Source organism: Vulpes vulpes, chromosome X (assembly GCF_048418805.1).
Source record: "Vulpes vulpes isolate BD-2025 chromosome X, VulVul3, whole genome shotgun sequence".
Lineage (NCBI taxonomy): Eukaryota > Metazoa > Chordata > Mammalia > Carnivora > Canidae > Vulpes > Vulpes vulpes.
In genome coordinates this window covers 88,209,561-88,236,866 of record NC_132796.1, presented here as the reverse complement: position 1 = coordinate 88,236,866, position 27,306 = coordinate 88,209,561, and the positions used below count along the sequence as shown (strand labels likewise).

General features: G+C 43.5%; 1 protein-coding gene across 3 annotated transcripts in view; it reads left to right on the top strand.

The window, feature by feature from the left end:
* Positions 1-6,888: 6,888 nt before the first annotated feature.
* The window catches only part of LOC112910569 (A-kinase anchor protein 17B), a 29,892-nt gene continuing 9,474 nt past the window's right edge, over positions 6,889-27,306 (top strand). For 2 of the 3 annotated variants that reach the window (XM_072743749.1, XM_025986755.2), the window contains exons 1-5: positions 6,889-7,231; positions 8,712-8,786; positions 11,449-11,514; positions 13,398-13,501; positions 26,499-27,266. In XM_072743749.1, the coding sequence (XP_072599850.1) occupies positions 26,514-27,266 (753 nt within the window). In that variant the 5' untranslated portion in view covers positions 6,889-7,231; positions 8,712-8,786; positions 11,449-11,514; positions 13,398-13,501; positions 26,499-26,513. The remainder of the gene's footprint in view (positions 7,232-8,711; positions 8,787-11,448; positions 11,515-13,397; positions 13,502-26,498; positions 27,267-27,306) is intronic. The other variant, XM_072743748.1, reaches the window with a different exon arrangement.

Below are 27,306 nucleotides of genomic sequence, written 5' to 3'. Positions count from 1 at the left end.
ACATGAATGTCGATTGTGGCATTATTTGAAGTAGCTGAAGACTAGCCTCCATCAAACTGTGATAGAGGTTTTTTTTCCATACCATGAAACACTATGTAGCTGTTAAAAAAATGAGTGAATCACCTCACGCCTGTGAGGATGAATACTATAAAACAAAAGAGAACAAGACAAACCCGAAAATAACAAGTGTTGGCGAGGATGTGGAGAAACTGGAGCTCTTGTGCCCTGTTGATGGGAATGTACGATGCTGCAGCTGCTGTAGAAAACAGCATAAAGCTTCCTTAAAAAAATTAAAATTAGGACTACCATTTGACCTAGCAACCCCACTTCTGGGTATATATCAAAAAGAATTGAAAGCAAGGTCTTAAAGAGATATTTTCACACCCACGTTCATAGCAGCACTATTCACGATAGCCAGGAGGTGGAAGCAATCCAGATGTCCATTGACAAATGAATGGATAAATAAAATGTCACGTGTCCATGCAGTGGAATACTATTCAGGCTTAAAAAGGAAGGAAATCCTGTCACATGCTACAACATGGACAAACCTTGAGGACATTATGCTAAGGCAAATAGCCAGTCACAGAAGGACAAAGACTATAGGATTCCGCTTATGTGAGACATCTAACCTAGTCAGATTCATAGAAGCAGGAAGCGCCATGGTGGTGCCAGGAGCTGGGGACAAGAAAACGGTGGTGAAATGGGTATAGAGTTTCAGATGCGCAAGACAAAAAAGGCCTGGACATCTGGTTTATGACAGCGTGAATATACGTAACACCACTGAACTGTACACTCAAAAATGATAAGGGTAAATTGTATGTTCGGTGTCTCTTACCACAATAAAGAAATGAGTAAATCTAGATGTTTGCTAGGGAGAGACTCCTGAGGGAGATCATTAGGTGAAAAAACAAGGTGCAAAATGGTGTGTATGCTATGATTCTGTGTTTGCATGCAAGTGTGTGTTTAAAAGATACATGTTTGAGTTTGTCCTTAAAAATTCTGGAAGGAAAATATGAGGCTGTTAACAGTGATTACTTCTAGAAGTAAGTCTGGGGGTTCAGTAAGGGAAAACTCTTTCTACTTTCTCTTTTAATGTCTTCTGTACTATTTTTTTTTGATACGTGCATATATTATGTTTATAATAAATGTTTAACCTTTCAAATTATGGCTCATGTTGAGTGCTTATAATGTGCCAGACATTGTTCTAAGCCCTTATGGGGAGTAGCTCTTTCTTTAATAGTATTATTGTTATCTTATAGATGGGAAACAGTCTCAGAGGAATTAAAGAACTTGGCCAAGGTCATACAAGGTCACTCAAGATGGTAAGTCCTCCTTGAATAAAACTCAGGCAATCTGACACTAATTCCTACCATTTTAAACACTATGCTGTCTGTAAAAAAGAACTTTTCCTTCTGTTAAAGATAAATATATATATTCTTCTTAGAAACACAATGCATGCTCATTAAGTGTGAAAAAAACCAAAGCTAAAATGAAGGGGGAAAATCTAACTCTCTGTCCTGCCTATTAAAGACCAGCCTGTTAACCTTTTGGTCGATGGCCATCCAATCTGTGGTAGATGCACTATTTTTTAGCCTGGTTGAGAGTACATTGAACATACAATTTTGTGTTCTACTTTTCTTCCTCTCTATGTATAATGTCCTTTTACTGTTATTTTTTTTAAGATTTTATTTATTTGAGAGAAAGAGCATGAATGAGCTGGGGGTGGCGTTTGGGGTAGAAGATGATTCCCTGTTGAGGATGGAGCCCAATGTGGGGCTCAATCCCAGGACTCCGGGGATCATGACCCAATCTGAAGGTAGATGCTTAACAGACTGAGCCACCCAGACACCCATGTCATTTTCCTTTTAAAATATCTTTTCTTGGGATCCCTGGGTGGCGCAGCGGTTTGGCGCCTGCCTTTGGCCCAAGGCACGATCCTGGAGACCCGGGATCGAATCCCACGTCGGGCTCCTGGTGCATGGAGCCTGCTTCTCCCTCTGCCTGTGTCTCTGCCTCTCTCTCTCTCTCTCTCTGTGTGACTATCATAAATAAATAAAAATTTAAAAAAATAATAAAATAAAATATCTTTTCTTGGGGGGGTGCCTGGGTGACTCAGTCAGTGAAGCATCTGGCTCTTGGTTTTGGCTCTGGTCATGATCTTAGGGTCCTAAGATCCAGCCCTGAATGACGGAGCTCCACCATTAGCACCATTAGCTGCTTCTTTCCCTCTGCCCCTTCCCCCTTCCATCACGTGCTCGTATTCTTTCTCTTTCTAAAATACAATAAATACATCTTTAAAATTGGTTAATTTAAAAAAAATACCTTTTCTCAAGTCCTCTTCTAAATAGACACAGTGTTTTTAGAGCTGGCAGTGAGTGCCCCACATTCATTTCAGAGGAGAGGCAGAGTAATAAAATCTTTGGAAAAGAAACATTTGGAAAGGAAGGAGGGAAGAGGAAAGTATGGGTCTGCAACTATTAAGGAATAGCTTCCCCTTCCTTGTCCATGAATGTAGAAGTCTAGATTTTCCATTTCCCCTTCTTTCTGTATCTTTAGCGTATTTTCCTATATTTATATGGGGACAGTTTTGTTGGGGTCAGCACACCTAAGTGACTGTGTCTGGGGAGCAGTAGGACATTGTGGAAGTTTTTTCAGGAATCTAATTTGAGGAAAACCAAAAGTAGATGATTGCTGTTTTAAGCTGCTTTAAAAAAAAAAGTATATGTATAATGATGGGGGATACTAGAGTGGCAGAATGTGAGACCAAAAATAAAGAAATTATCTAGCTCAACTCCCCTCATCTTACAGATGGAGAAACTGAGCCCCAGGGAAGTAAAGTAAATCATATAGGCCACACAGCTACTGAAGGCAGAATCTGGATTAAATCTGGGTCTCCTGATTCCTCCTCCGCTGTTTTAGAAAACTTCCGAAACCCTTTAAAACCAATTAATTAATCGTCGTAAGAACTCCCAGAAGTAGGCTAGTGTCATTTATTCTGACTTCAGAGCCATTTACTGAAAAAATGATTAGATGTCCGTAACTGAAAACTGATTCTACTGTAATTAAACATGTTTTTAAATACTCCAAAAAGAACAGACTCTTCAGTAGGCCTATCATCTTAGGAATTAGCTTTCAGTTTCTCGCGCAATCAGTTTAAAGATCACCACTTCTCACCTGGCATCTCAAATTCCTTTTATATTAGGCATAAAGCCTGTCTTTGCTTAGGAAGATTAAGCAAACACGGAGTCATTAGATTAGCTGCATCTCAGTTCCCTCAGCAAATGAATGAGCGGAGGAGGGCTAGCGGGGCGCCCCGCGACTGGCATAAATTATTAGAATGCGTCCATTTGCCTGTTGGTTTTCCTTCCAAATGACTTCCTTAGGCTGCAATTTCTTATCTGCCCTTTTGTTCCATGGAATAAGCAGGGGATAGCGCACAATAGGCTTATGGTATTTAGTGTGGTACTTTTTATCTGAATATGATAAAACAGTTTGCCAAGGTAGACTTTAAAGAAGGTTTACATAGAAGATTCTTTCACCATGAGAGCAAACGAATTGAGATTGACAGTTCACAATTCGAATTGAAGTGGTTACATTAGAGACCTGAGGAATGGGTAAGTTTGGAGTTCAGGGCTTCTTTCCTTTCTCAGATTTTCCTCCTTCTAGTATTCACTGCTCTCATGCTGGAGCTTCTCCTTTCCAAAATGTACCTCTGGTTCCACAATATTGCTTGCCACCATGAAAATGCCCAGGGCCCCTGTGTCCTGATCTCAGTCAGCAGGAGTGGGGAGATTGTAGACAGAGCTGAAAGAAACCTTGGAAAGCACCTTGTCTGATTTTTATAGATGGGGAAACAGGCCTAGAGTGACCCGTCCTTTGCCCAAGGTGAATAGCAGAGCTGGAATTTGAGTACCCTGAGGAATGATTTAACAGAGGGGAGTCTTAGCTTCCTCCCCAGTAAAATGGAAATCAAGAGATTTTACTTGGGTTACTCTGAGGGATCAAATAGGATAAAATAAGTGAAACCACTTCAAAAACTGCAATTTGGTACAAATTGCAATTTCTTTCTATTAAGCTCTGCTACTTTCCTCATGCTAAATGTTAATAACTAATAAATGTTAGCACGTGGCTCTTCCAAGTGGGGTTTGCATTTTGAAAGGGGAGATCCCGAGGACACATCTAACCCTAGGGGGAAAAAGTGAACAGAGAAGCATTCCGGGTGCCCCTCAAATCCTTTAGCCATATAGAGACAATATTTTAACAGTAAGAACACAGCCTGCCTCTGGAGGCTAAGGAGCTAAGAATGTTGTAAAGAACCTGAAAAGCTGCCCACATAGTAGTTTCTAGCATCTAGGGTAGGGTTTGAATAAATTAACTTAACAGTCCCTTCCAACACTGAAGTTCTGCAATTACATGATTCCAGTGGATTCGTTTTTTAAAAAGATTTATTTTTTTATTTGAGAGAGAGAGAGAGAGAGTGTGAGCGAGCAGGGGGCGGGGCGGAGGGAAAGGGAGAGAGTCCCAAGCAGATAGATGCCTTGCTGAACATGGAGCCTGTCATGGGGCTCGATCCCACAACCCTGATATCACCACCTGAGCTGAAAGCAAGAGCCAGTGCTTAACCAACTGTACCACCCAGGTGCCCCTGGATTCATTTTTATAACATACAGTCAGTCCTGTTCATGTGCTTTCTTTTCAGATCCAGAAACGTCAATGCCTATGGTATGTTACAAATTGCTATCCTGATCTATTTATCTAATTGTTTGAGATTTAATTGACATACAACAGTGTGTAAGTTTAAAGTGTACAGCGTGTTGGTTTGACTTATCCTGATCTTTAAAAAGAGAAATAAAAGGGAAAAAGAACCCAACATACACAATAAGCATATACTCTCTCACATACAGAACATTTTAATGATTGGTTTTTTGTAAGTTAAAGTGAAGGAAATGAAGGAAGACCTCTGGCCTTCAAACTGCCAACCTTAATGGAATGAGTCTGAATATTATCTAATGATACTTCACAAGGAAAATGATCCTAGTCTCAGCTGCCTGGAGGAATCTGAAGTCCAATCATTACAAAGACCTGCCTGATGTCTGGGTGGCAATGTGAATGGAAACGGAATCATTACCCTCTATTTGGAAGCACCTGATGAAGAGATCAAGTCAAATTTTTAAAAATCACATTGTTATACCCCCATACTTGACACTTGTAGGTGTTCGGGATAGGTATTCAATGAATGAATAAAACATATCTGTGTATTACAGGTCAGGATTAGGAGGGGAGGGAGCAGGTTACTCCAGACTTTGTATGAAAGGCATAGAAGTGGTTGGAGACCATGGGTCATTTGAGAAACAGCAGGAAGTTCAGTAGATCTGAAGTATTGAGTGCTCTGTGATGGAGGCGAGACAGCTAGGAATGAGGCTGGGCAGGTGAGGCCAGATCACCAAGGGTTTCACATGCCGTGTCGGGGTTCTCGATCTCATCGTGGAGGCAAAGGGAGGTGGAAAAGGAGTATGAAAGGATTTGAAGCTGGGGTGGCCTTTTTGGTTGGGTGGGTGACAGGATTATCTTTGTGTTTGAGAGACCACTGCGGCTTCTGGTGTCAGATGGATGAAGACAGGAGCATTGGCAGGCCACCCAGGAGGGTACAAGCGTAGAGGTAAGGAGTTGTTAGGAGATTCTTTGGCAGTTGTGCACATAGGATGAAGGCCTGAGCTTGGCAGTAGTAGCAAGACAAATGGAGAGATGTTAAGTACAGAATGAGCCAGCAAAGAGGTCTTGATAGAAAAAAAAGTGAAATTAGCAGCCCCCCCCCCAACCCAGTGACATTTACCAGCTAATCAAGTAGAAAACAGAGCCTTGTGATAGCAGGAGCAGTGAGAAATAGCCTGGGGGTTAGCTGACAGTAAATCTAATATTCGTGGGCTATGATATGGCAGTCAAGAAAGCAAATGCCATCCTAGGGAGCTGGAGTAGAAAAATGTAGTGTCTAGACAGGGAACGTGACTGTCCTGGTCTGCTCTCTGCAGAAGGGTCTATGCCCTGGGGTTGGGAGCTGGGGTAGGGGGGCAGAGAGGCTTACTTCCCACCTTCCACTTTCTGGAAAGATATAAAGGAATTGGTGTAAACTCAAAGCAGAGCCTCGAACTCAGTTTTTTGGAGCAGCAGAGCCTGGAAGAACCGTGGGGCCAGATTTGTCTTCAAATTGTTGGACCCTTGTGGGAAGAGGGGCAAAGCTGGCTTTGTGTGGCTTCGAGGGGCCAGAAGTTATGGGGGGGGGGGGCATCACTCAGCCTTGCGCTATCCAAGTGGCTGTTCACTGGAAGTCGTCCAGCCAAGAGCGCAGAGCCCCTGTGCGTAGGACAAACAAGAACAAAACACAAAACACGCGGCATTGCGGGGAGAGTCAGTGGATGACCTTCTAGAGTCTTGCTGACCCTGTGATGTGCACGTTCTGGCCAGGCGGGTGCACGTTTCACAATAGCCCTGCTCAGGGATGAGGTGGACAACGGTACCTCTCATTAGCTTCTTAAATATTCGCTTATTCAAAAGAATAGGTCGCGTGGGGGTCGGCAGGCCAGGTGAGTGGCGGCCTTGAAATCACTGTAACTTCGTGGAGGGGGGACTGGGCGGGGCGGGGGGAGCCTGGGCAAGGCCTCGCAATCGTCAGGAGCAACCGCGCAGTGGGATAAACTTTGGCAGCAGCTTTGCCGCACGAGAGGGGCGGGGCTACTTGATGGGTCCTCAGGAGAAGGCGATTGGCCCCGGGGGAACCGAGGGGGCGGGACTAGCCCATTGTTGCCATTGGTCCTGCGGGCCAGTTGAGGGATGGCAGCGAGGGGGCGGAGCCGGCCTGGGGAGGCTGTTGGTTTGGCGAGAGCCCACCGCGGGGAGCGGGCGGGCGAGCCCGCAGCCGGGAGCCCGGGCCGGGGAGCAGCCGCGGCGAGCTCGCCAGGGCCGCAGCGGCGCGAGGGGCGCACGGGGCGTTGGCACCGGGGCACGCGCGTGCGTCGCCGACTTGGATGCGGCGGGGACGCTTCCGCGCCCGGTGCGCTCGACGCGAGCCATTCAACAGCTGGCCTCGCGGGCCACAGTCGCAGGGAGCGACCGGGAGCGTTGGCGGTTGCGACTGCGGAGGCTGGAGAGAGGCTGCGGCGGGGGCGGCGGGGGCGGCGGCCCAGCTACCCAGGCGTAGACCCGAGTGGAGACGCAGCGGTTCCTTAGACTCCCGGTAAATGCCCTCCGCTCTGCGGGCAGCAGCCACGTCCCGCTGCGTCTCGGCCCGCTGGCCGCCCTGGCCTAGGGGGAGCTCCGGTACCTCGCAGACAGGGCCACACGGGGCCCTCGGTGGGGACTGGGGAGGGGGTGCGCGGGAGGCCCCGGTCGCCCCACCTGCCCCTGCAGAGTCAGGTTTTCCGGAGATGCGCCTGGGCTCTTCCCCTGGTCCTCTCCCTTCTCCCTAGACCGTGCCGCACCTCCTCGGGCCCTGGCACCGCACTAGGGGGCGCTCTGGCACCCACTCCAGGGCCCCTCCGGCCGCTGTTCCAGCAGAGGTCACTCGAGGCACTCCCCTGGGGTACGCCGGCAGTGGCATCCCGCTTGTAGGACCTGAAGGTGCCCTCTCCCGTTCGATCCCCACGCCAAGGGCCGAGGCTTCCTCCCCCTGCTCCGCCTGCACGCATCCCATTCAATCAATCATTAGCAGGGCTCCCCGCCTCCGCCCCACCGATGACCCGGTCCTTGGCTTCAGGGACTTGTCGGGAGTCTCTTGAGGTTTCTGGTGCAGGCCGAATAATACCACATCCAGTCTGACTGGGAGAGCAGGACTCACCCACAAGGCACAAAGCGCCGGGGCCTTATCTTGGGTTTGTGGGGGTCAGCGCGGCCAGGGGAAGAGGCAAGTCGGAGACGCCCAAGCTAGAAGAGAACCCGCCATTCCCGAACTCGGGGGCGGGGGACGGGGATCGGGTAGTCTTGGTCCTTGTGACCCGCGTCTTCACATTTGTTCCCTGCCTTTGCTGCGATTTTATTCGAGGCCAACCATTCCCGGAGAACTTTTGAACACCGCTAAACAACCTCGAGGGGTGACTGACTTGTTTGCATGGGAACACTGGCTTCCAGCGCGAGGGCTGGCTACCGTTTGGGTCTTTTCATGTTCCCTGTGTCTTTTCTAGCTTGACAGTAGGGTCTCAGAGATCAGGCCCGTTTTGTGCTTTCTTCCTGCCCGCCTCTGCTGCTGACTTTGGAACTTCGTGCTGCCGAACTAGCGTAAACCTGCACAGCACGATTGGGGGAGGGGGGCTCAGTCCTGGCGCTGAGAAAACCGCTCCTTGCGATCATCTAGTTGGGACCTCTCAAGTTCTGGGGGTTTTGGCGTTTTTTTGCGGGGCAGGGGGTGGCTTTTTAAAGAATGGCATTCCGGGAATCACACTTTGCCCTGCTTTTGTTCGTTTGTTTGGGAGGGGATTACTCAAAGCATAGAAGAACTGGAAGCGGGGAGTAAATTGCACGGAGGTGCTTTTACTCTGATCCTCCTTAAACACAGAGAAAAGTGATAAGCATCATCAGCCTGCTGGTGCTGGTGCCCAGGGGGTCCCAGGTAGGGTGCTTATCAGAGGATGAATGCGACTGACTTTGGGGGGACAGGGCCTGCATGCTTTCCATCTAAGCCCAGCCAAAGGTGACCTTTGCCATGTGGCCCATTTGTCCAGGTTGCCCATCATACACACGTGAAGAGGGTGGACGTTGGCTGGCTTCATGTGCCATCTCCAGCATCAGAAGGAAAGGTGAGGTGCAGAGAGTAGTGAATATGACAGGGGTGTTGTGTGTGAGGGGGAGGGGGAAACACCCTTTCTTTCTGTCATTGGCTCTGGCTACGTGTGTATCTTCCCGGCGTGCATTTCTGCCAGTGCCCGAGAGAGGGACTTTTACTGAGTTGTTTCAGGGCCAGGGTCGTGTTCCTTGTGCAACTCTCTGATTTAGAGTCCGCTTGGGTCTCTGTGAGTTCCATGTTATTTCCAACATGTTCCTGGAACTTTAAGAAGCTCTTTAAAGCCAGGCTGGAAACTGAGATGGACCAATGTCTGGGGCTCAGTCTGAGCAAACGTGGGCCATATGGAATCCATCCATTGGTGCTCTGCCCAGAATCGACTGTAAGGCTGGAACACTTAGAGACACAGAGAAAGGTCAACCATAATAGTAATAAAAGCTCACGTTGATTGAGCACTTCCTAGGAGTTGAGGATTTTGTGTCATTTTTCTTAACCCTTCAGAATTTCTGAAAGGTAGACTCTATGATCCTTTTCTGAAGGTCAAGCAGATTGGTAAATCAGCTGCTCAGTGGCAGAGGTGGGATTTGAACCCTGGTCCCCTTGACAGGAGCCCTTGAGCTCTCAAGCATTTTCCTGCTTACTGTCACAAAGGGCTTCATAAAGGAGGCGGGAGGTGAGCAAGGCCTTAGAGGGTGGGTGGGATTTACACAAGGAAAGAGGGCATTTGGCTGAGGGGCTCAATGGTTTGAGTTTGAAGGAACTCAAGGAAAGCTGGCCCAACTGGAGCAGCGAGGGGACACAGGCACATGATGAAATATAAGGCTGCTGAGGTGAGGTAGTGTCACATTTTGGAGAGCCTGGAAAGGAACTTGGGCCCTGATGTCGTAAGAATTAGGGAGATGCTGGGAATTTTTCGCCAAGGAAGAAGACAGCAAAACCAGTGCTGATCACTTGCAAGGCCCTACTTGGGTCCCCAAGCCTATCCCCTCTCACTCTTTCTTGAGAGCCTTGCCTGATTGTCAGCATATTTAACTGAACCCTCAGGGAGCACCAGTTGCCTGTGACCAAACTGATCTTGGGGTTCAACATACAGAAGGAGCAAGCTAAGAGATAGACCCTAGTTCAGCCTTAGGTGGGTATGCTTCAGCCTGCCCAGTATTTTATTTTATTTCACTTTATAAATTCAATCAGCCCACGTATAGTGAGTGCATACTTAGTTTCTGATGTAGTGTGCAGTAATTCATCAGTTGTGTATAACCCCCAGTGCTCATTACATCATGTGCGCTTCTTAATGCCTATCACCCAGTTCCCCCATTCCCCCCTCCCCTCCAGCAACCCTCAGTTTGTTTCCTACAGTTAAGAGTCTCGTGGTTTTTCTCCCTCTCTGATGACATCTCATTCAGTTTTCCCTCCCTTCCCCTATGATCCTCTGTGCTGTTTCTTATATTCCACATGAGTGAAACCATATGATAAGTGTCTTTCTCTGATTGACTTATTTTGCTCAGCATAATACCCTTCAGTTCCATCCATATCGATGTAAATGGCAAGTACTCATCCTTTCTGATAGCTGAATAATACCTATTGTGTGTGTGTATATATACACCACATCTTCTTTATCTATTCATCTGTTGATGGACATCTCAGGTCTTTCTGCAGTTTGGCTATCGTGGACATTGCTGCTATGAACACTGGGGCAGCCTGCACAATATTTTAAAAAGCCATTGAATTAGCTCGGGGTCAACACTGAAAAACCAAAAGATCTTGGGGGGGGCCTGGCTGGCTCAGTTGGTGGAACATGCAAATCTTGGGCTTGGGGTTGTGTGTTTGAGCCCCATGTTGGGGGTAGAGATTACCTAAGGAAAAAAAAAGAAAGGGAAAAGAAAACCCAGAACATCTTAAAAATTGGGATTTCCAGTTTCTCTTGAAACATCAGGAGGCTTGATCTGACTTTGACTGCAGAGGCCAGAGCTGTGCATGACAGATTCCTTTAGCTGGGGTCTGAGTGCTCTGCATCCCTCAGTCCTGGCACCTCCCTGCCCCCGTAGGCCCCCAAACTACCGCTCAAGGGGAAACCAGCCCCCACTCAGGAATATTCTAATTCAGGGTTTGCTGTTGTCCTTCATCCTTCACTTGGACTCAGGTTTTCTTTCTGTGGTATGCTTGCTGGGTATAGGAGGTAGGTGAAAGTGGTAAAAAGAGTTCGGGGGAGGGGGACCAACTCAGAAAACCACTCCTTAGCAAATACCATGTTAAACATGTTCATACAGAAGTCCCCGAAGGCACTCCATATGTTCTGGACGGACAGGTGCAAGCCATTTCTGTGTTGGCATTGGGGGCGGCCAGTTCTTCTTTATGCTGGTCTGTCTGGGCGCTGTGGGACAGTGCCTCTGGCTCCTGGCTGACCACGTGGCAGCAGTATCTTCCCCTAGGCTGGCTCCTGCGACAGCTACAACCCACTGTTCCTGCACATGCCCCAACATGCTTGAAGGGAGCAGTGCTAGCACTTTTGAAGAGCCCGGATGCATCTTCCCAGGGATTCTAACACTCATTTCGTGTGAAAGGCTGTTTGAATCATTTGTGCTCATCTGAGGCCCAGAAGTATCCTCTGCTTCTCATGGCACCTGCCATTTTGCTCCTCAGGTTCCAAGTTAATTGTCTTAATTTCTTTTTCTCTCTAGACTCCATTCTTTGAGGGTGACTCCTTGCTGTAGCCCCCAAAGTGTCTTAAACGGAGTTGTTGCTTGGTAGGTATGCTAGGTGGACCTTGGCGACATTGGTTCACTGGTGAACATTAACAGCTCCGGGAGCCTGAAGGATCCTGCAGGTCCGCGCTGGCATTTCACCATCCAGCTGTGGGCGTTGTTGTTACCATTTTCCATATGGAGGTAACACCTTTGAAATGTAGCTGATGTGCATAATCTCTGAGGTAACGGTTAGCATGATGAAGTTCCTGCGATGTGCAAGACACTATTCTAGGCTCTGAAGATAAACTGGTCACCCCAGACAGATGCAGTCCTGCCCTCCTGGAAATTCCAGACTGAGGGGCAGGTAGCGGGGCAGACAAAAGCCACGTTAATAAATGCATATGATAAAATAAATAAATAATAAATAAATGCATATGATACTTGAGCATTTCAGTGTTACAGTGAAAATAAGATGGGGTGCTGTGCTCCAACATGACAGGGTAGGGGAGCCATGCTATTTAGGCTGGCATTCAGGGAAGGCTTCTCTGGGAGGGGACATTTAGGCCAAATCTGAGAAATGAGAAGGAGCCAGCCATGAGAAAATCTTAGGCAAGTGAACTTGGTGCATTTGAGGAACAGCCAACAGGCTGCAATAGGGAGAGAACCAGAGGTAGGGGAGAAGGGTACAAAATGAGTTGAACCAGGTGCGCAGGGGCCGGCTTTTGAGGGTAAGCAGTTTGAATTTTGTTCAGAGCACAATGAGAAGCCACTAGAGGGTTTTGACACAATTTGATTTAAGGCTTCCAAAAAATAGTTTTGCTTGTCACTTGGCATAGACTCGGGGGGGGGGGGGCAGGATGGCAGGAAAGATTAGTTGGGAGGGGGTGGCAGTAATCCAGGTTCTAGATGGCGCTGGCTTGGGCCCGGGGAACAGCAGTGATGGTGGACATGGCCTGGGAATGTGGTAAGCCTTAGGTAAGCCTAAGTCAGGAGGACTTGCTCAAGGGCCGAAGGGGAGGGAGGGAGGGACGGCTCCTGGTTTTGAGCCTGAGCATGGGCGAGGAGGGTGGCTCTGTTTAGAGAAATGGGAATCACTGGGTGGGGGCAGGCAAGTGGAGGTGGAGAGTAAGTTGGGTAGGGGGCATGGAAGTTAAGAGTTCTATTACACTTGTTGCCTTGGAATGCGAACAAAACCTGGAGCTTAGAGACATTGAATAGGCTGTTGACTATTGGGGTGGGCTGGAGCCAATGTTTAATTTTTATTGAATTTCATTAAAAAAATGAGAGCTCAAGCTGCTTCAAGTTGCCCTTACCTACTAATAAAGGTAGCAGAAATAAAAATGGCAATGATCCAAGTGTCAGCAGCACCACAGGGGACTCGGCAGTTTAATACTGCTGATGTCATGATAAACTGTCATAATCTTTCACAAGAGCGATTTACCAATATGTCGTGAGCTATATAAGCTCACTCCTGCCCTTTGACATGGTAACATATTTTGAGGAAATAATCTGTTAAAAGATGTGTACAAAGATGTCCATGGTGGCACTCTTTGCCATGCTGGTAGCACAGAGTAGTGGTGGAACTCCTTTGGAAAGAGTAGCACTCTTTCAGTAAAATAAAAGTAATTGGAAAATGCAAATCCCCAAAGAAGGGGAACAGCTAACCAGACATGCAGCAAGTCTCTCTATCACTTCAGTAGGATTTTTTCCTCTATAGAATTTCTACAGAAATTTGCTGGGGGTGTGAAAAATGAGAAATGCATTGACCACGTCAATACCTGGAATTACTATTAAACAGGTAGAAAAACCAGATCGTGATGGTCTATAAGTACAACCATGTAGGTCTCAGCACTGTTTATGCCAAAAATCGTAAATATGCAGTTGCCTTATTTTTTGAAACCATTTCGTCCATTTCTGACTTTGTACCACTTTCTCTCTGACAGTATTCCATGGTCAAGATGCCACGACACAGCAGGCTACCATGAAGAGTTCATATGAACTGTGGCTTCTCCAGGCTCTCCTTCCTTGAACACATTTTCGCCATAAGGTATTGGGTAATATCCTCTTCCATAGGACTTGTATCCAAATTAAGTTTACCTTGGGATTATAAAAAGGTTGAGAGATGCTGCTGCTCTCAGAAACTGCTTCGTTGTGCAAAGCGTGATCCCATGTAAGGGTTGCTTTTCCCCTGTAGGTGGCGACTTGCAGGCAGGGAGTTTGCTGGTCATTTTCAGACAGGAAGGTAAAACTGAGACACGAAACACTGGTTGGTGACTTCGTGGTATTCATTTCCCACACATAATGCCCTGACTGTGCAGTGACTGAGGCAAAAGGAAAGATTCCCAGCCACATTCCTTTAAATCCCTGGTAGCTTTTATTTTGTAACACAAAGAAGAGAAAGCAATGAGTCTACCTTAGTAGCATTACAGTACATTAATCCAAGGTATGAAGTGGTGTTCTTGGCTAGAAGTGTCTGGAAAGGGGTGTTCTACAATAAGAATGTTTCTGGTGCTGAAGAAGGGGCAAAAGGCCAAAGAATGGGTCAGCTGGGTCTGGCTCACTGTCCTGTGCATATCTAAAAAAAAATCTCTCCCATGCTCTTGTCCACAGCAACACATAGTTATATAAATGCATTTGCATGGAAAGACCTAACACAAATCTTTTCTTAGATCAATATTTACTTGTTTATTTATTGATTAATGATACAAAAAGAGAGAGCACAAGACTGCAAGCACACGCACAAGAGGAGGAGGGACAGAGGGAGAGAGAGAATCTTAAGCAGGCTCACACTTAGTGCAGAGCCCAGTGTGTGGCTCGATCTCATGACCCTGAGATCATGACCTGAGCCAAAATCAAGAGTCAGATGCTTAACCGAATGAGCCACCCAGGTGCCCCAATTTATTTTTATTGGCTTTAAAAACACTTTGCTTTTACACACATCATCACACAAAGGAACCATTAGTATGATCTTCTGAGATAGGGAAACAAAAACGGGCTATTAAGTTGCCCAAAGAGATGAATTAACATGAATCTAGGTTTCTTCATTTCAGGGTCAGAATTTCCTGTACTATTAGAGAAATGCCAATCAAAACCACCATAAGCTATCACCTCACACTTGTCAGAATGGCTAGTGTAAAAGACAAGAAATAACAGGTGTTGGCCAGGATGTGGAGAAAAGGGAGCTCTTGTGCACTGTTGGTGGGAATGTAAGTTGGTGCATCCGCTATAGAAAACAGTACTGAAATTCCTCAAAAAAATTGAGAATAGAACTACAATATGATCCAGCCAGTCCATTACTAGATATTTACTTGAGGAATATGAAAACACTAATTTGGAAAGATATATGTACCCCTATATTTACTGCAGCATCATTTATAATAGCCAAGATAGGGAAACAATTTAAATGTCCATTGAGGAATGAATGGATAAAGGAGATGTGCAAGATATGTATATGGACACACGTGATGGAATACTACTCAGCCATAAAAAAGAATGAGATCTTGCCATTTGCAACATCATAGATGGACCTTGAGGATATTATGCTAAGTGAAATAAGTCAGACAAAGACAAATGCCATATGATGTCACTCATGTGTAGCATCTAAAAACCAAACCATATGAAGACAAAACAAAACAAAGCAAAAACAAATTCATAGATACAGAGAAGAAATCAGTGGTTACCAGAGGGGAAGGGGGAGGGAGATGAACAAAAGGGGTGAAGGGGGTCAATTGTAGGGCGATGGATGGTAATTAGACTTTTGACAGTGATCACATTGTAGTGTATACAGATGTCAAGTTACAGTGCTGTACACCTGAAACAATAATAAAAAAAAGTTTACACTAAACTCTACCTTAGAGCAGATTTTCTTTGAGTGTTTGTAGAAGAGATTCTCCGTCAGCAGGATGCCAGTATTCCATGGTTGCTAATTTATCGTTGCTGAGTGGCTGTGGGTCCAGAAGTCCCTTTCTTTCTGTCCCTAAAGCCCTCGGTGCCCCAGTAAGCCCTCTGGACGATCTTGATTTGGGAATTGAGTCATTTGATGGGTCCCGTATTGGCTCTATTACTGTTACTGCAACACTGAGTGCCACTCATTTTAATGATGTGATTTTTAACTTTTTCAAAATCAGAGCATATGGTCAGGCTCAGTTTGAAAATTGCTATTTGGGTTAATGAAGTGTCAAAACACATGAATGTTTATCCATGACCTCTTGACTGGAGAGCCAGGGAATACTGCTATTTGGTCAAGATTCACTGGGACTCTGTACTAGCCAGGAAACTGGAAATTGGCTAGGTTGCTTTGACCTAGATATATTTTGGCTGCCCCACTGACTATAAATATGTTGATATAATCTGATCCATCTTAAGTGCTTTCAAAATGACTAACTCTAAGGTTCAAAGGCCTGGAGAAAACAGAAAGGCAGCAAAGAACTACTTTGAGGGAGGATATGCAATTGTGCAGATGGTCCTATTTTTTTTCACTGTTTTTAAAAAACGTGCCTTGCTGCCATGGCCTTGCTAGAACTCTGATAGCAAATATTTGAGTGTGAGTAAAAGTGAGAGAGGATGAATGATGAAAACTTTGCTTATGACTCAAATGCTTTTAAAGTTGTGAAGTCACACTTCTGATCTAAAAGCCCTGAGACAAAAAAAAAAAAAAATAAAAATAAAAAAAAAAAGCCCTGAGACAAACATAGCAGAGGACTCTCTCTATCCTCTGAAATGAAAGGAGGTATCAGAGTGACTTTGGATGCAGACTTCACAGAATTTCTGGAATTTTCACTGCCAGTTACAACAAGCATTTTACACTTGTGAGAACTTCTCAAGACTGGTTGCTTTTCTCTATTCTCTTATTCTACGGCTGTTTAGTCAGCTTTGCTGCTAGGTATAGAAGTAGATGAGGTGGACAGGTGACTAGAGAAAGCCGTTGTCATCCGTGAGAATCTGCTAGAAATGTTCTGGCATTGGGCGCATGTTGAGTCAAATGCCTATGTACACAAGATACTGCTGGAATGCATGCTGCGTAAGTGTTATTGAATGACTGACTTTTTTTTAAGGCTGGAGGAGCTCTCGTTTGCCTCTGCAAAGGTGTTAAAGAAGAAGAGGTCTCAGAAGTGTTGCTTTTAATCACAAGACTAGGAGAAAATGTGGGCACATGGGGGAGGGGACAGGGGAGGTCATGGTAGAACATGAGAAGAGTTAAAAATCTTTATTACAATTCAGCCTTTTAAAAAATTATTTGACACAGAGAGAGATAACACGAGCAGGGGGAGTGGTAGGCAGAGGGAGAGGGAGAAGCAGACTCCCTGCCGAGCTGGGAGCCCAACATGGGGCTCGATCCCAGGACCCTGAGATCATGACCTGAGCTGAAGGCAGACGCTTAACTGAGCCACCCAGGCGCCCCTGAAAAAGGTTGTTCTAAACAGTCAGTTTTGTCATGGCTTAATAACTTGATCACAGTGATTCCATCTATTTTAGTAGATATAGTTTTATTCCCATGTATAAATATGTATGAAGTGTATATCTCCTAAATAATATATCTTATTTAGGACAGATTGGTTTTTGAATATGTTTATTTGGTTTAAACAGAGTTTAAAACAGGGATTGGGGACGCCTGGGTGGCTCACTCGGTTGAGCATCTGCCTTTGGCTCAGATCATGATCTCAGGGTCTTGGGATCGAGCCCCACATCAGGCTCCCTGCTCAGCGGGGAGTCTGCTTCTCCCTCTGCCTCTGCTTCTTCCCCGGCTTGTGGCCTCTCCCTGTCAAATAAATAAAATCTTTAAAAACAAACAAAAAACAGGGATTGTATGTGGGAAAGCATAAACCTTTTTAGATCTGTTTTTTAAGAGCAAAGTAGAGCCCTATACAGCTTTCTGAAACATTTTTTTCATTTAAATTCAGTTAACATATAGTGTATTTTTAGTTTCAGGGATAGAATTTAGTGATTCATCAGTTGCACAGCACACCTGTGCTCATCCCAACACGTGTCCTCCTTAATCCCCATCACCTAGTTACCCCATCCCACCACCCACGGACCCTATACAACTTTAACTAGGTTCAGGGATTGGCACATTTAAGCTTCTATCCTGACTTAGAAGAAAGCACCTGTTAGTTGAGTACTGGATGTAACTATGAGTATTTTCCAGAAACATCTGCGTACTTTTGCTACAACATAAATCAGTTGTAACTTAAGCATTCTACAGTCAGATCAGTGGTTGCTGGGGGTGGGGGAAGGATTATGAAGAGGCATGAGGAAACTTTTAGGGATGATGGGCATTTTCACTATCTTGATTGTGGTGATGGTTTCATAGGTTTGTGTACATAGGTCAAAACTCATCAAAATGTCTTGACATTGTGTAGTTTGTTATGTTATGTAATGTGGCCAAGCGCTTCCTCATTATCCAAAGTTCTAATCTCCCAGGCTTTGGTCATGACCCACACAGACTTCGGTTATGGGTGAAGATGCTTGTGGGCCTTTCCAGTGATGGCAGACAGAGGGGTGTCTCTGATTGGGGAAGGGAGGTGCTATTCTATGACTGTTTTGATCCTTTCTGAGCAAGTTTAGATCAGCAGTTGTGAACTGCTTCCTTTTAATAGTTTATCATCATGTGACTTTCCTTTTTTTCATAAACAATTTCAAAACAGTGGCACCTGGCTGGCTTAGTCAGTACAGCATGAGACTCTAAATCTCAGGGTTGTGAGTTCAAGCCCCACATTGGGTGTGGAGCCTACTTAGAATTAAAAGAAAAACTAAAAAAAATTTTTTAATACAAAATTAACACATGCTTATTGTAAATATTCAAAAATCAAAGTAATAAATGTACAAAGTAAAAAGGGCAAGTCTATTCCTTTCCCATAATTTTCAGTCCATTTCCTAGGGGAAATAGTGTTCACAGTTTGATATACATCTCTGCAGACTTTATATTTAGAGGGGCATGTGTACTTATATTACTTTTATTACTTTATTATATTACTTTTACAATAACAAGATCATATTGTACATTATCCTGAAACTTAAAAAAAAAAAGATTTTATTGCGAGAGAAAGCAGGAGGAAGGGCAGAGGGAGAGGAAGAAGCAGGCTCCCCTCTGAGCAGGGGCTGATGACATGGGGCTCCATCCCAGGACCCTGGGATCATGACCTGAGCCAAAGGCAGACGCTTAACCTACTGAGCCACCCAGGCACCCAATCTTGTGACTTGCTTTTAATTTTTCCCTGTAATATCACCAGCGTCCTTCCATGTTAGTAAGTACAGAACCCTCCCTCCCTTTCTTCCTTTCTTTTTTCTTCTTTCTTTCCTCTTCCTCTCCCTTCTCCTTCTTCCTCCCTCTGTCCCTCCTACCTGTTTTCATGGTAGTAATCCTCCTCTTCTTCCTATCTTTTTTTTGTTAGTTTTTGGCTGAGGTCTCCTTTAGGAAAAAGCATCACAACAGGAATTAATTATTGTGCACCTATAAGCCAGGCACTGTCTAGTTAATTTTTAGTAATCTGACAGAAGTTGCCAGTGATATTGCTGTAGCATTTAAACCATGATATATGTAAAAAGCCTACTTCTTGGTAAGGCCTAGGGGAGGGCAGAGGGAGCGAGAGAGAGAGAGAATCTCAAGCAGACTCCACACCAGCGTGGAGCCTGATGCGGCGCTCAATCTCACAACCCTGAGATCATGACCTGAGCGAAATCAAGAGTTGAGACACCCAGGCATCCCCCTCCATCCATATATATATATATTTTTTATGATAGTCACAGAGAGAGAGAAAGAGGCAGAGACACAGGTGGAGGAAGAAGCAGGCTCCATGCACTGGGAGCCTGATGTGGGATTCGATCCTGGGTCTCCAGGATCGCGCCCCGGGCCAAAGGCAGGCGCCAAACCGCTGCGCCACCCAGGGATCCCCTCCATCCATATTTTATGCGAGTTTTTAATTGAAGTATTATTACCATATGGTGCTATATTAGCTTCATGTATACAACATATTGATTCACCAATTCTATATGTTACTCAGTGCTCACAATAAGTGTTGTCACCATTTGTCACCGAAAACACTATTACCATTTTATTGACCATATTCTCTATGCTCTAATATTTTTATTTTATTATTTTTTATACTTTTGTATTGAGGCATAATTAACATACAATGTTTTATTAGTTTCAGGTGTACAATATGATGACTCAATAACTCTATACATGACTCACTGCTCATCACCATTAGTATGCCCTCAGTCCCCTTTATTTCATCTATCCTCCCACCCACCTCCTCTCTGGTAACCACCAGTTTGTTCTCTGTATTTAAGAGTCTGTTTTCTTTTGTTTGTTTCCTTTTTCCTTTGTTTGCTTTGTTTCTTAAAGTCCACATATGCAGTAATCCCATCCTGAAATTTTATCCTAGGGAGATAGTTCAACAGAAGTTTGACTCTAGATTCACGAAGATACATAGTAATAGTAATAATAGCCCATATTTATTGAGTGCTTACCCTGTACCAGGCCCATTTTAAGCACGTTGCAATGATTTACTCCCTTAGTCCTTGCATCAATTAAATTACACACTGTGATGATATTTACACTAAAATGAGGAAGCTGAATATAGAGGACTTACACAGTTTGCCCAAAATTACAGAGCTAGTAAGTGATATGAATTGAGATTCAAACCCAGACAGCATGGTTCTGGAACCCACAACCTTATCCCTATACTGTATACTGCCTCTACTATAAAAAGGCATTATCCACAATAAAAACAAAATGAAAATAACCCAGACCCTCCCTGAGAGGAATGATTCTATAAATTATGGTAAGATCCTTCATAAACAAAACATTTCTAAAACAATACAGCATGAGTTTAAGATTATTCAAATTCATCATCCTCTGAAATTCTGATTCATTAGGCCTGAGATAAGACCCTGGAATATGTATTTAAGACAAGCCTATCTGGATGCAGGTGATTCACACAACTGTATTTTGTGAAACACAGCAATAGACCGTAAAGTGCTTGAGGTCAGGGAATCCGGATATTCCTTCTTAGAACCCTAGCACCAAAGGACAGCACATAGAGCAGAAGAAGTTCTCATCTGTCTCTTGAGATGAACACCTCTCAGAGTCTCTTCTTCCTCCACTCTCTAAATGAGAGTATTCTCCAGTCCTTAGTCACCTTCCTTCTGGATTTCTCTTTACATGTATGTAGCAAGTTACGATTTCCAAATCACTTTGTCATACATTATTTTCCTTGATCCTTAAATCCTCAACTGGCCCTATAACATGCTCTAGATGCTTGAACTTACAACCCCGGGATCAAGAGTCCCATGCTCTACTGACCAAGCCAGCCAGGCACCCCTGCTCCATTCCTTAAAATCATAATCCACACACTAGCTTTGCTTCTCTACTTCTTTTTAACTCTTCACCTTATTATAATCTGGGTTTTGCCTTCACTAGCCTCTATGCTGTGAAATTCAGTGGACACTTCTTGGGGAACCTGGCTAGCTCAGTAGGTAGAGCATGAGACTCTTGATCTCAAAGTTGTCAGTTTGAGTCCCACGTTGGGTGTAGAGATTGCTTAAAAATAAAATCTTAAACAAAAGTTCAGTAGTGCATCTTTGTTCTCACCTTACTTGACCTCTTAGTTATAGTTAATACCGCTAACCCTTTTTATTCACTCCTACATGTCTGGGTGCTCCTTCTGACTTCTTGCTGAGCCTTCCTCCTCCAGGTGATTGCTAAATGTTGACTTTCCATGAGGATTGGTTATTTGTTCTCTTATCCCAAGAAGAGCTCATCTACATCTGTCATTTTAAACATGATTATTTGCTGAAGATATATTGCATAAAACCAAAGGCACAACCAAAGTTAAGGGTAAACCAAAGGTAAAAGCCAAGTCATAACAAATAGTTGAGGGAAAGAGAGATGAACAGGGACCCACAAAGAAGACTGAGGAGGACCGGACCAACTGGGAAAGTGAGAGAAAAGCCAGAAGAGGGTGGTGGCCTGGAAGCCAAAGGGAAGCAAGCTTCAAAAAGGAACAAGTGTCAGCTCCTATCTGTATTCATTGATGCACAGTAAGAAGACTATAAAGAGCCACTGAGGGATCCCTGGGTGGTGCAGCGGTTTGGCGCCTGCCTTTGGCCCAGGGCGTGATCCTGGAGACCCGGGATCGAATCCCACGTCGGGCTCCCGGTGCGTGGAGCCTGCTTCTCCCTCTGCCTGTGTCTCTGCCTCTCTCTCTATCTCTCTGTGACTATCATAAATAAATAAAAATTTAAAAAAAAATTAAAAAAAAAAAAGAGCCACTGAAATTTTATGAAGAAGGAAGTCATTGGTTAGTCAAAGAGATATGCGGTAGAGTGGAACAATAACACAAAGAGAAACAGAGATGAGAAATCATATGGTCCCTGAGACAGATGAAAAAGGTAGCAGCTTCAGTCCCTTAGCAATTTCAAGAAGAGACATGAATTTGGCAAAAGTACAAAAAAATCTAGTGCCTTAGTGGACTATAACTTCATTATGAACTGACATGTGCCTCAATATTTTTAAAAAATAAGATTGGAAATTAGCTCCCTATTCTGGAAGAGTATTTTAAGATATTTATAAACATTTAATTTTAAAGCCTGTGAACAACAGGGGAAGAAATGAGGACAAATGTGTAATTTGTTACTATTTTTGGGAAACAGGAATTTGCATTGGAGATTTTACTTTATTATTTTTTATTTTATTTATTTAAGTAATCTCTACAACCAACCTGGGGCTTGAACCTACTACCCTGAGATTGAGAGTCACTTGCCCCTCTGACTTGAGCAAGCTAGGTTCCTCTGTGTTGGTGATTTTAATGGAGGCTGGGATTTTGATTTTTAAGATCAGGTCCTCTTGGAAAAGTCAGAAAGTAACTCAGATGCTTCCTAATCCAGGTGTAGAGTCCTATCCCTGAAGAAACAGCTGAGAAAAGATACTTTAGAGCAGAGAGGTCAGAACTAGCAAGCCAGTGGGTCCTGTGGATATGTTTACTTGCACTCTGCAGTGCTTTTAAATTCTTTACGTTGATTGCCAACATCTGAAAATCAGATTTCACATGAGGAGCTACATTTCTGGTCTCTTTGGAATAGAATCATAGGAGTATCTGGCCATCCCAGGATGTTCTCCCCTCATTACAGCTGGAGCTGAGGAGTGGCTGCTCCTTTATACCATCCCGTTCCTCAGGCTCTGCTCAGTATTCTTTGCTCACTGAGACTGTCTTGCTATTTGCTGTAGTCATCTGAGTTATGTCCTCTGCTATAGAATGTACTGCTTATTTTTTGGTTCACTGTGAGATGGAAGTGATAGCCAGTTTTTTGAAAACTGTCAAAAATACAGTACATCAAACACTATAAAATAGTTTTTGACCATTTCTCTCCAAATTTGATAAGAGCCTTTTTTACACTTGAGGAAAGTGAAGAGATCTGGCTAAAATATAGAAATTTGTTTTATTATGCAGAAATCACCTTTCTGAGGGATCTGAGGCATATATTCAATCTCAAAAAGTTGGTGATTTTTAGTATTTGTGAATTTAATTTTAAGAAGAAATTTTTAAATAAGATCCATTTATATTGGTTATAGTTTTAAACAAGTGACTAGAAAATGCATCTATTGAAAGTATTAAATTAGTAGAATGTTTTATTAAAACTACTTTACAAAAAATAATTCAATTTCTGGACTTTATTCCTGTGCATACATAGTTTGGACAAAATTGTATCCAAATGACACTGTAATAAGCAGTTTTGAGCATTCTTTTTAAAGTAGGCTCCATGCGCAATGCAGGGCTTGAACACACAACCCTGAGATCAAGAGTCTCACACTCTACCTACCAAGCCAGCCAGGTGCCCCATGTTTTTTTCTTCTTATTTTTAACAATTTCTCTAGGATAAATTTCTAGAGCAAGTTACTTGATCAAAGGAGATGAGCCTTTTTATGATTCTTGGTTTGTTTTTGCTAAATTATTCTAGAAAAAATGATTTACATTATCTCTAGCAAGATATGAAGGCTCCTGTTTTGTTTTCTTCCCAAAACTCTCCCAGGAATTGGTTTTTATAATTTTTATTCATTTGTGTAAAACCTGTTAAATGTAATTGTGTATCTTGAAACTAATTAAGAGCTAGATGTCTGTATCAGTTAGCTATTGTTGTGTAACAAACCATCCCCCAACTTAGTGGCTTAAATAATGGCGATTTATTATTTCTCACAAGTCTACAGGTTGGCAAGACGGTTGTGCTTGCTCACATGGCAGTGGTCAGTTGGTGGGTTGGTTAGGGGCTGGATGGTTTTGGATAGCTAATCTGCCACAAGGAGGCTCTTTTTCATGTGGTCTGTCATTCTCTAGCAGGCTAGCTCAGATGTGTCCTCATGGCATGGCAGCGTTCCAGGAGAGTCAGAGCCACTTGAGACCTAGGTCTAGAACTGGCACTCTGTCACTTTTGCCACATTCTACTGGCTAGAGGGGAAAAAAAGCCAGCTCACATTCAAAAACTGGGGAAAAATAGACCCTATCTCCTCATAACAATAACTCACATTGTAGGGTATAGATATGGTGCTGGGTAAAAACTTGGGATTATTTTTGCAACTGTTATACCACCACATTCAAATGAATGTTGTCCTTCAAAGTTGTCACCTTTCAAAGCTCTAAAAGCTCATTCCAATAATGTACGAACTAATTAAAAAAGAAAAAAATTGGAGCCTTTATTGGAATCTCCTTTTAAGGGGTGGTGGTGGTGGTTATAAGCCGATTAAGAAAATCAATTTGTTTTTTATAGTCACCCTTTTATGCAACATTCTTGATTCTAAGTAATTTTTGATAATTTCTAAATATCAAATCCATGGGAAAAGAATTTCAAAATTGACCTCCAGCAAGGCCATTTAAAAGAATGTAACCCAGACTTTGAAATCAATCCAAAAGGAAGCATTCTAAAATGTTTAACACAAAGGCAGTATCACTGGAATAAATGGGAAGAACATGACAAACCTGATTAATTTGAAGTGATTAACTGCTTGTATTTTCCCCCTGGAATATTTTTTAAAAGCTGTTGCTTTAAATTAGGTTGTATAAACAAATACCTGTTGACTATAGATAAATTTTGGAGTTCACTATATCTTAGTTGAATATCAAATTAATTTTTCTCCTAAAGGAGCTTAGTGTTGACTCTTATTTAGGTTCCAAACTGCAGCAAACTAACTGGATTTTTTTTCTTCATTTTGCTATTTAGATAATGCTTTTGGGGAAAGAGAACATGCTTGTTTTCATAACATTCTCAGTTCAGTGTTGCTATTATAACAATTTCTAGAACCTTAATATCTGAGATATAGCCTTCAGAGGCCTTTTTGGAAAAAAAAAAAAAACAGTTTATGGAAACCCAAGGAAATTGATTTGGATTGTCCTTTGTGGACAGTTATTTTGTAAATGAGTGTGATATGCAACTGATGAATCACTAAATTCTACCCCTGAAACTGATAATGCACTATATGTTAACTAAATCAAATTTAAATAAAAATTTTTTTAAAAAAATATGTACCTATAAAGTTAATCAAGGTCTAATAGTAAATTTTGTTAGAATTTCTATCATCTAGCCATATGTTTGTGTCTAAACCTCCCTGAAGTTAACATTAGTGAGAAACTCAGGTTAAATGAACATTGAATATATATGCTTTAGAAAAAACTTCTTTATTGGGAAGTGCTATTTGAAGTCAGCAAATAGGAGCAGAAATCCTTAATTCCCAGTATTAGCGATCTTACCTTGGGGCAGCTTAAAAGAGTTTATTAATATGAAATGCCAGCAAGCCCTCAAGTTTGGGGGACGGGGGTTTCCAGTCCCATAGTGGAGGACAAACTTATTTGGTCACTCATTAGAGGAGGTTGTTGCCTCTGTTCTTGAGCTTAGAGTTCAATTTAGTTCATGTCAATAGACTAGAGGCATACAAGCGGCTATGTCCATGTACCACCTCGGATGCTAAGTCAGGTGTGTGTTTGTGAATGCACTGCAGGTATTTTATCCTTGCCTTGTTTCTGTAGCACCTCCAGCCAGTTTTTATGGGATTCTACATTTGAGATCAATCACACAATAGATTGGAGATTTGGAACCTTGGGATTTCAGTGTGTGAGCAAGTCATTTGATTTTCTTGAATCTGTCTGAATTTCCCCATCTGTAAAACAGGCACGAAAACACCTACTCACAGATTGCTTCATGAGTCAATGAGATAAAGTAAGACTGCTGCCACTAATAAATAATCATCATAGCTTGTGTTTATTGAGAACTTCCTATGTACCAGGCACTGTTCTAAGGATTTCACATGTATTCACTCATTGAATCCTCTCGGTCATTGAATCCTCTCAGAAATCCTATAATTTCTATTTTTCAGTGAAAGAAACTGAAGCATACAGTACAGTTAACCCTTGAGCAGCACAGGTTTGAACTGCACAGGTCCACTTAAGCGTGGATTTTTTTTGATACAGTGCTATAAATGTATTTCCCTTATGATTTTATTTTCTTTCTTTTTTTAAAAAAGTAATCTCTACCCCCAGTGTGAGGTTCAAATTCATAACCCTGAGATCAAGAGTCACACATTGCACCAACAGAGCCAGCCAGGCACTCCCGTTTTTTTTTCCTTCTTTAGGATTTTCTTAATAGTATTTTCTTTTCTCTAGCTTACTTCGTTGTTAAGAATACAGTATCTTGCACATATGCCATTCACAATGTGTATTACTCGATTGTTTCTGTAATTGGTAAGGCTTCCGGTCCACAGTAGGCTATTAGTAGTTAAATTTGGGGGGAGTCACAAGTTATATGTGGATTTTCAACCATACAGTGGTGGGAGGGGGTTAGTGCCCCTCACTCCTGTACTGTTGAAGAGTCAACTGTGTACAGAAACTCTTTGAAACTTGTAAACACAGCAAACAAACGCAAGCTGTTGTGTCAGTTCTCTCCCCAAAGCACACTTAACCCTATCAATTGAACTGAAGGCGAGGAATGCTAGCACCATGCAAAATCCAAATCCGTATTTTGCTCCCTCTGTATGAAAATGTTCTCTTTCGCCCTCTAAGGTTTCCAGGGCTATCATGACGGTCACTGTGGTGCACGATAACTCTGAGGCGACAGAGCTCTGTGCAGCTCAGCACCTCTACCTCAAGCCCATAGCAAAATTGATGATCAAGGTCTTGCTCCCAGAGAGCTCAGAACCTATGAGGCCCTTTTCCAACTGGGAAGTTCTTGACCAGCTGAAGAGCCTGATTTGCCCTGACCAGTTCACCACAGTTCGGCTCTCCAAGAGTACGAAGGATTTCATCCGATTTGAGGGTGAGGCTGAAACACGCAGTTTGGTTCAGATCTTGAAGGCCAAGTTACACGGGAAGATCATCAAGCTGAATGGTTTGAAAACAGACTTAAAAGTGGTGGCTACTGATGCCCAGGGGGAGTGGGAGCGCTTCCCCAGGGAAAAAGAGGCCTCAGCAAGTGAGGGGGCCGAAGAGCAGGACCAGGATAAGAGCCCAGATTCTATCTATTTCGAAGGCTTGCCCTGCAAATGGTTTGCACCTAAAGGTTCCAGCGGGGAGAAGCCATGTGAAGATATCCTTCGGGTGGTCTTTGAAAGCTTTGGGAAGATCAAAAATGTGGATATCCCTATGCTTGACCCCTACAGAGAAGTGATGACTGGTGGGAACTTTGGGGGTTTCAGCTTTGGCTTGCAGACATTCGAGGCCTTTATACAGTACCAGGAGTCGACAGACTTCATAAAAGCCATGGAGTCCCTTCGAGGGATGAAGTTGATGCTTAAAGGAGATGATGGGAAAGCTCTGGCCTGTAACATCAAGGTAAGAAGGAGCCGGAATTTCTTTCATTTCCCACATTTCT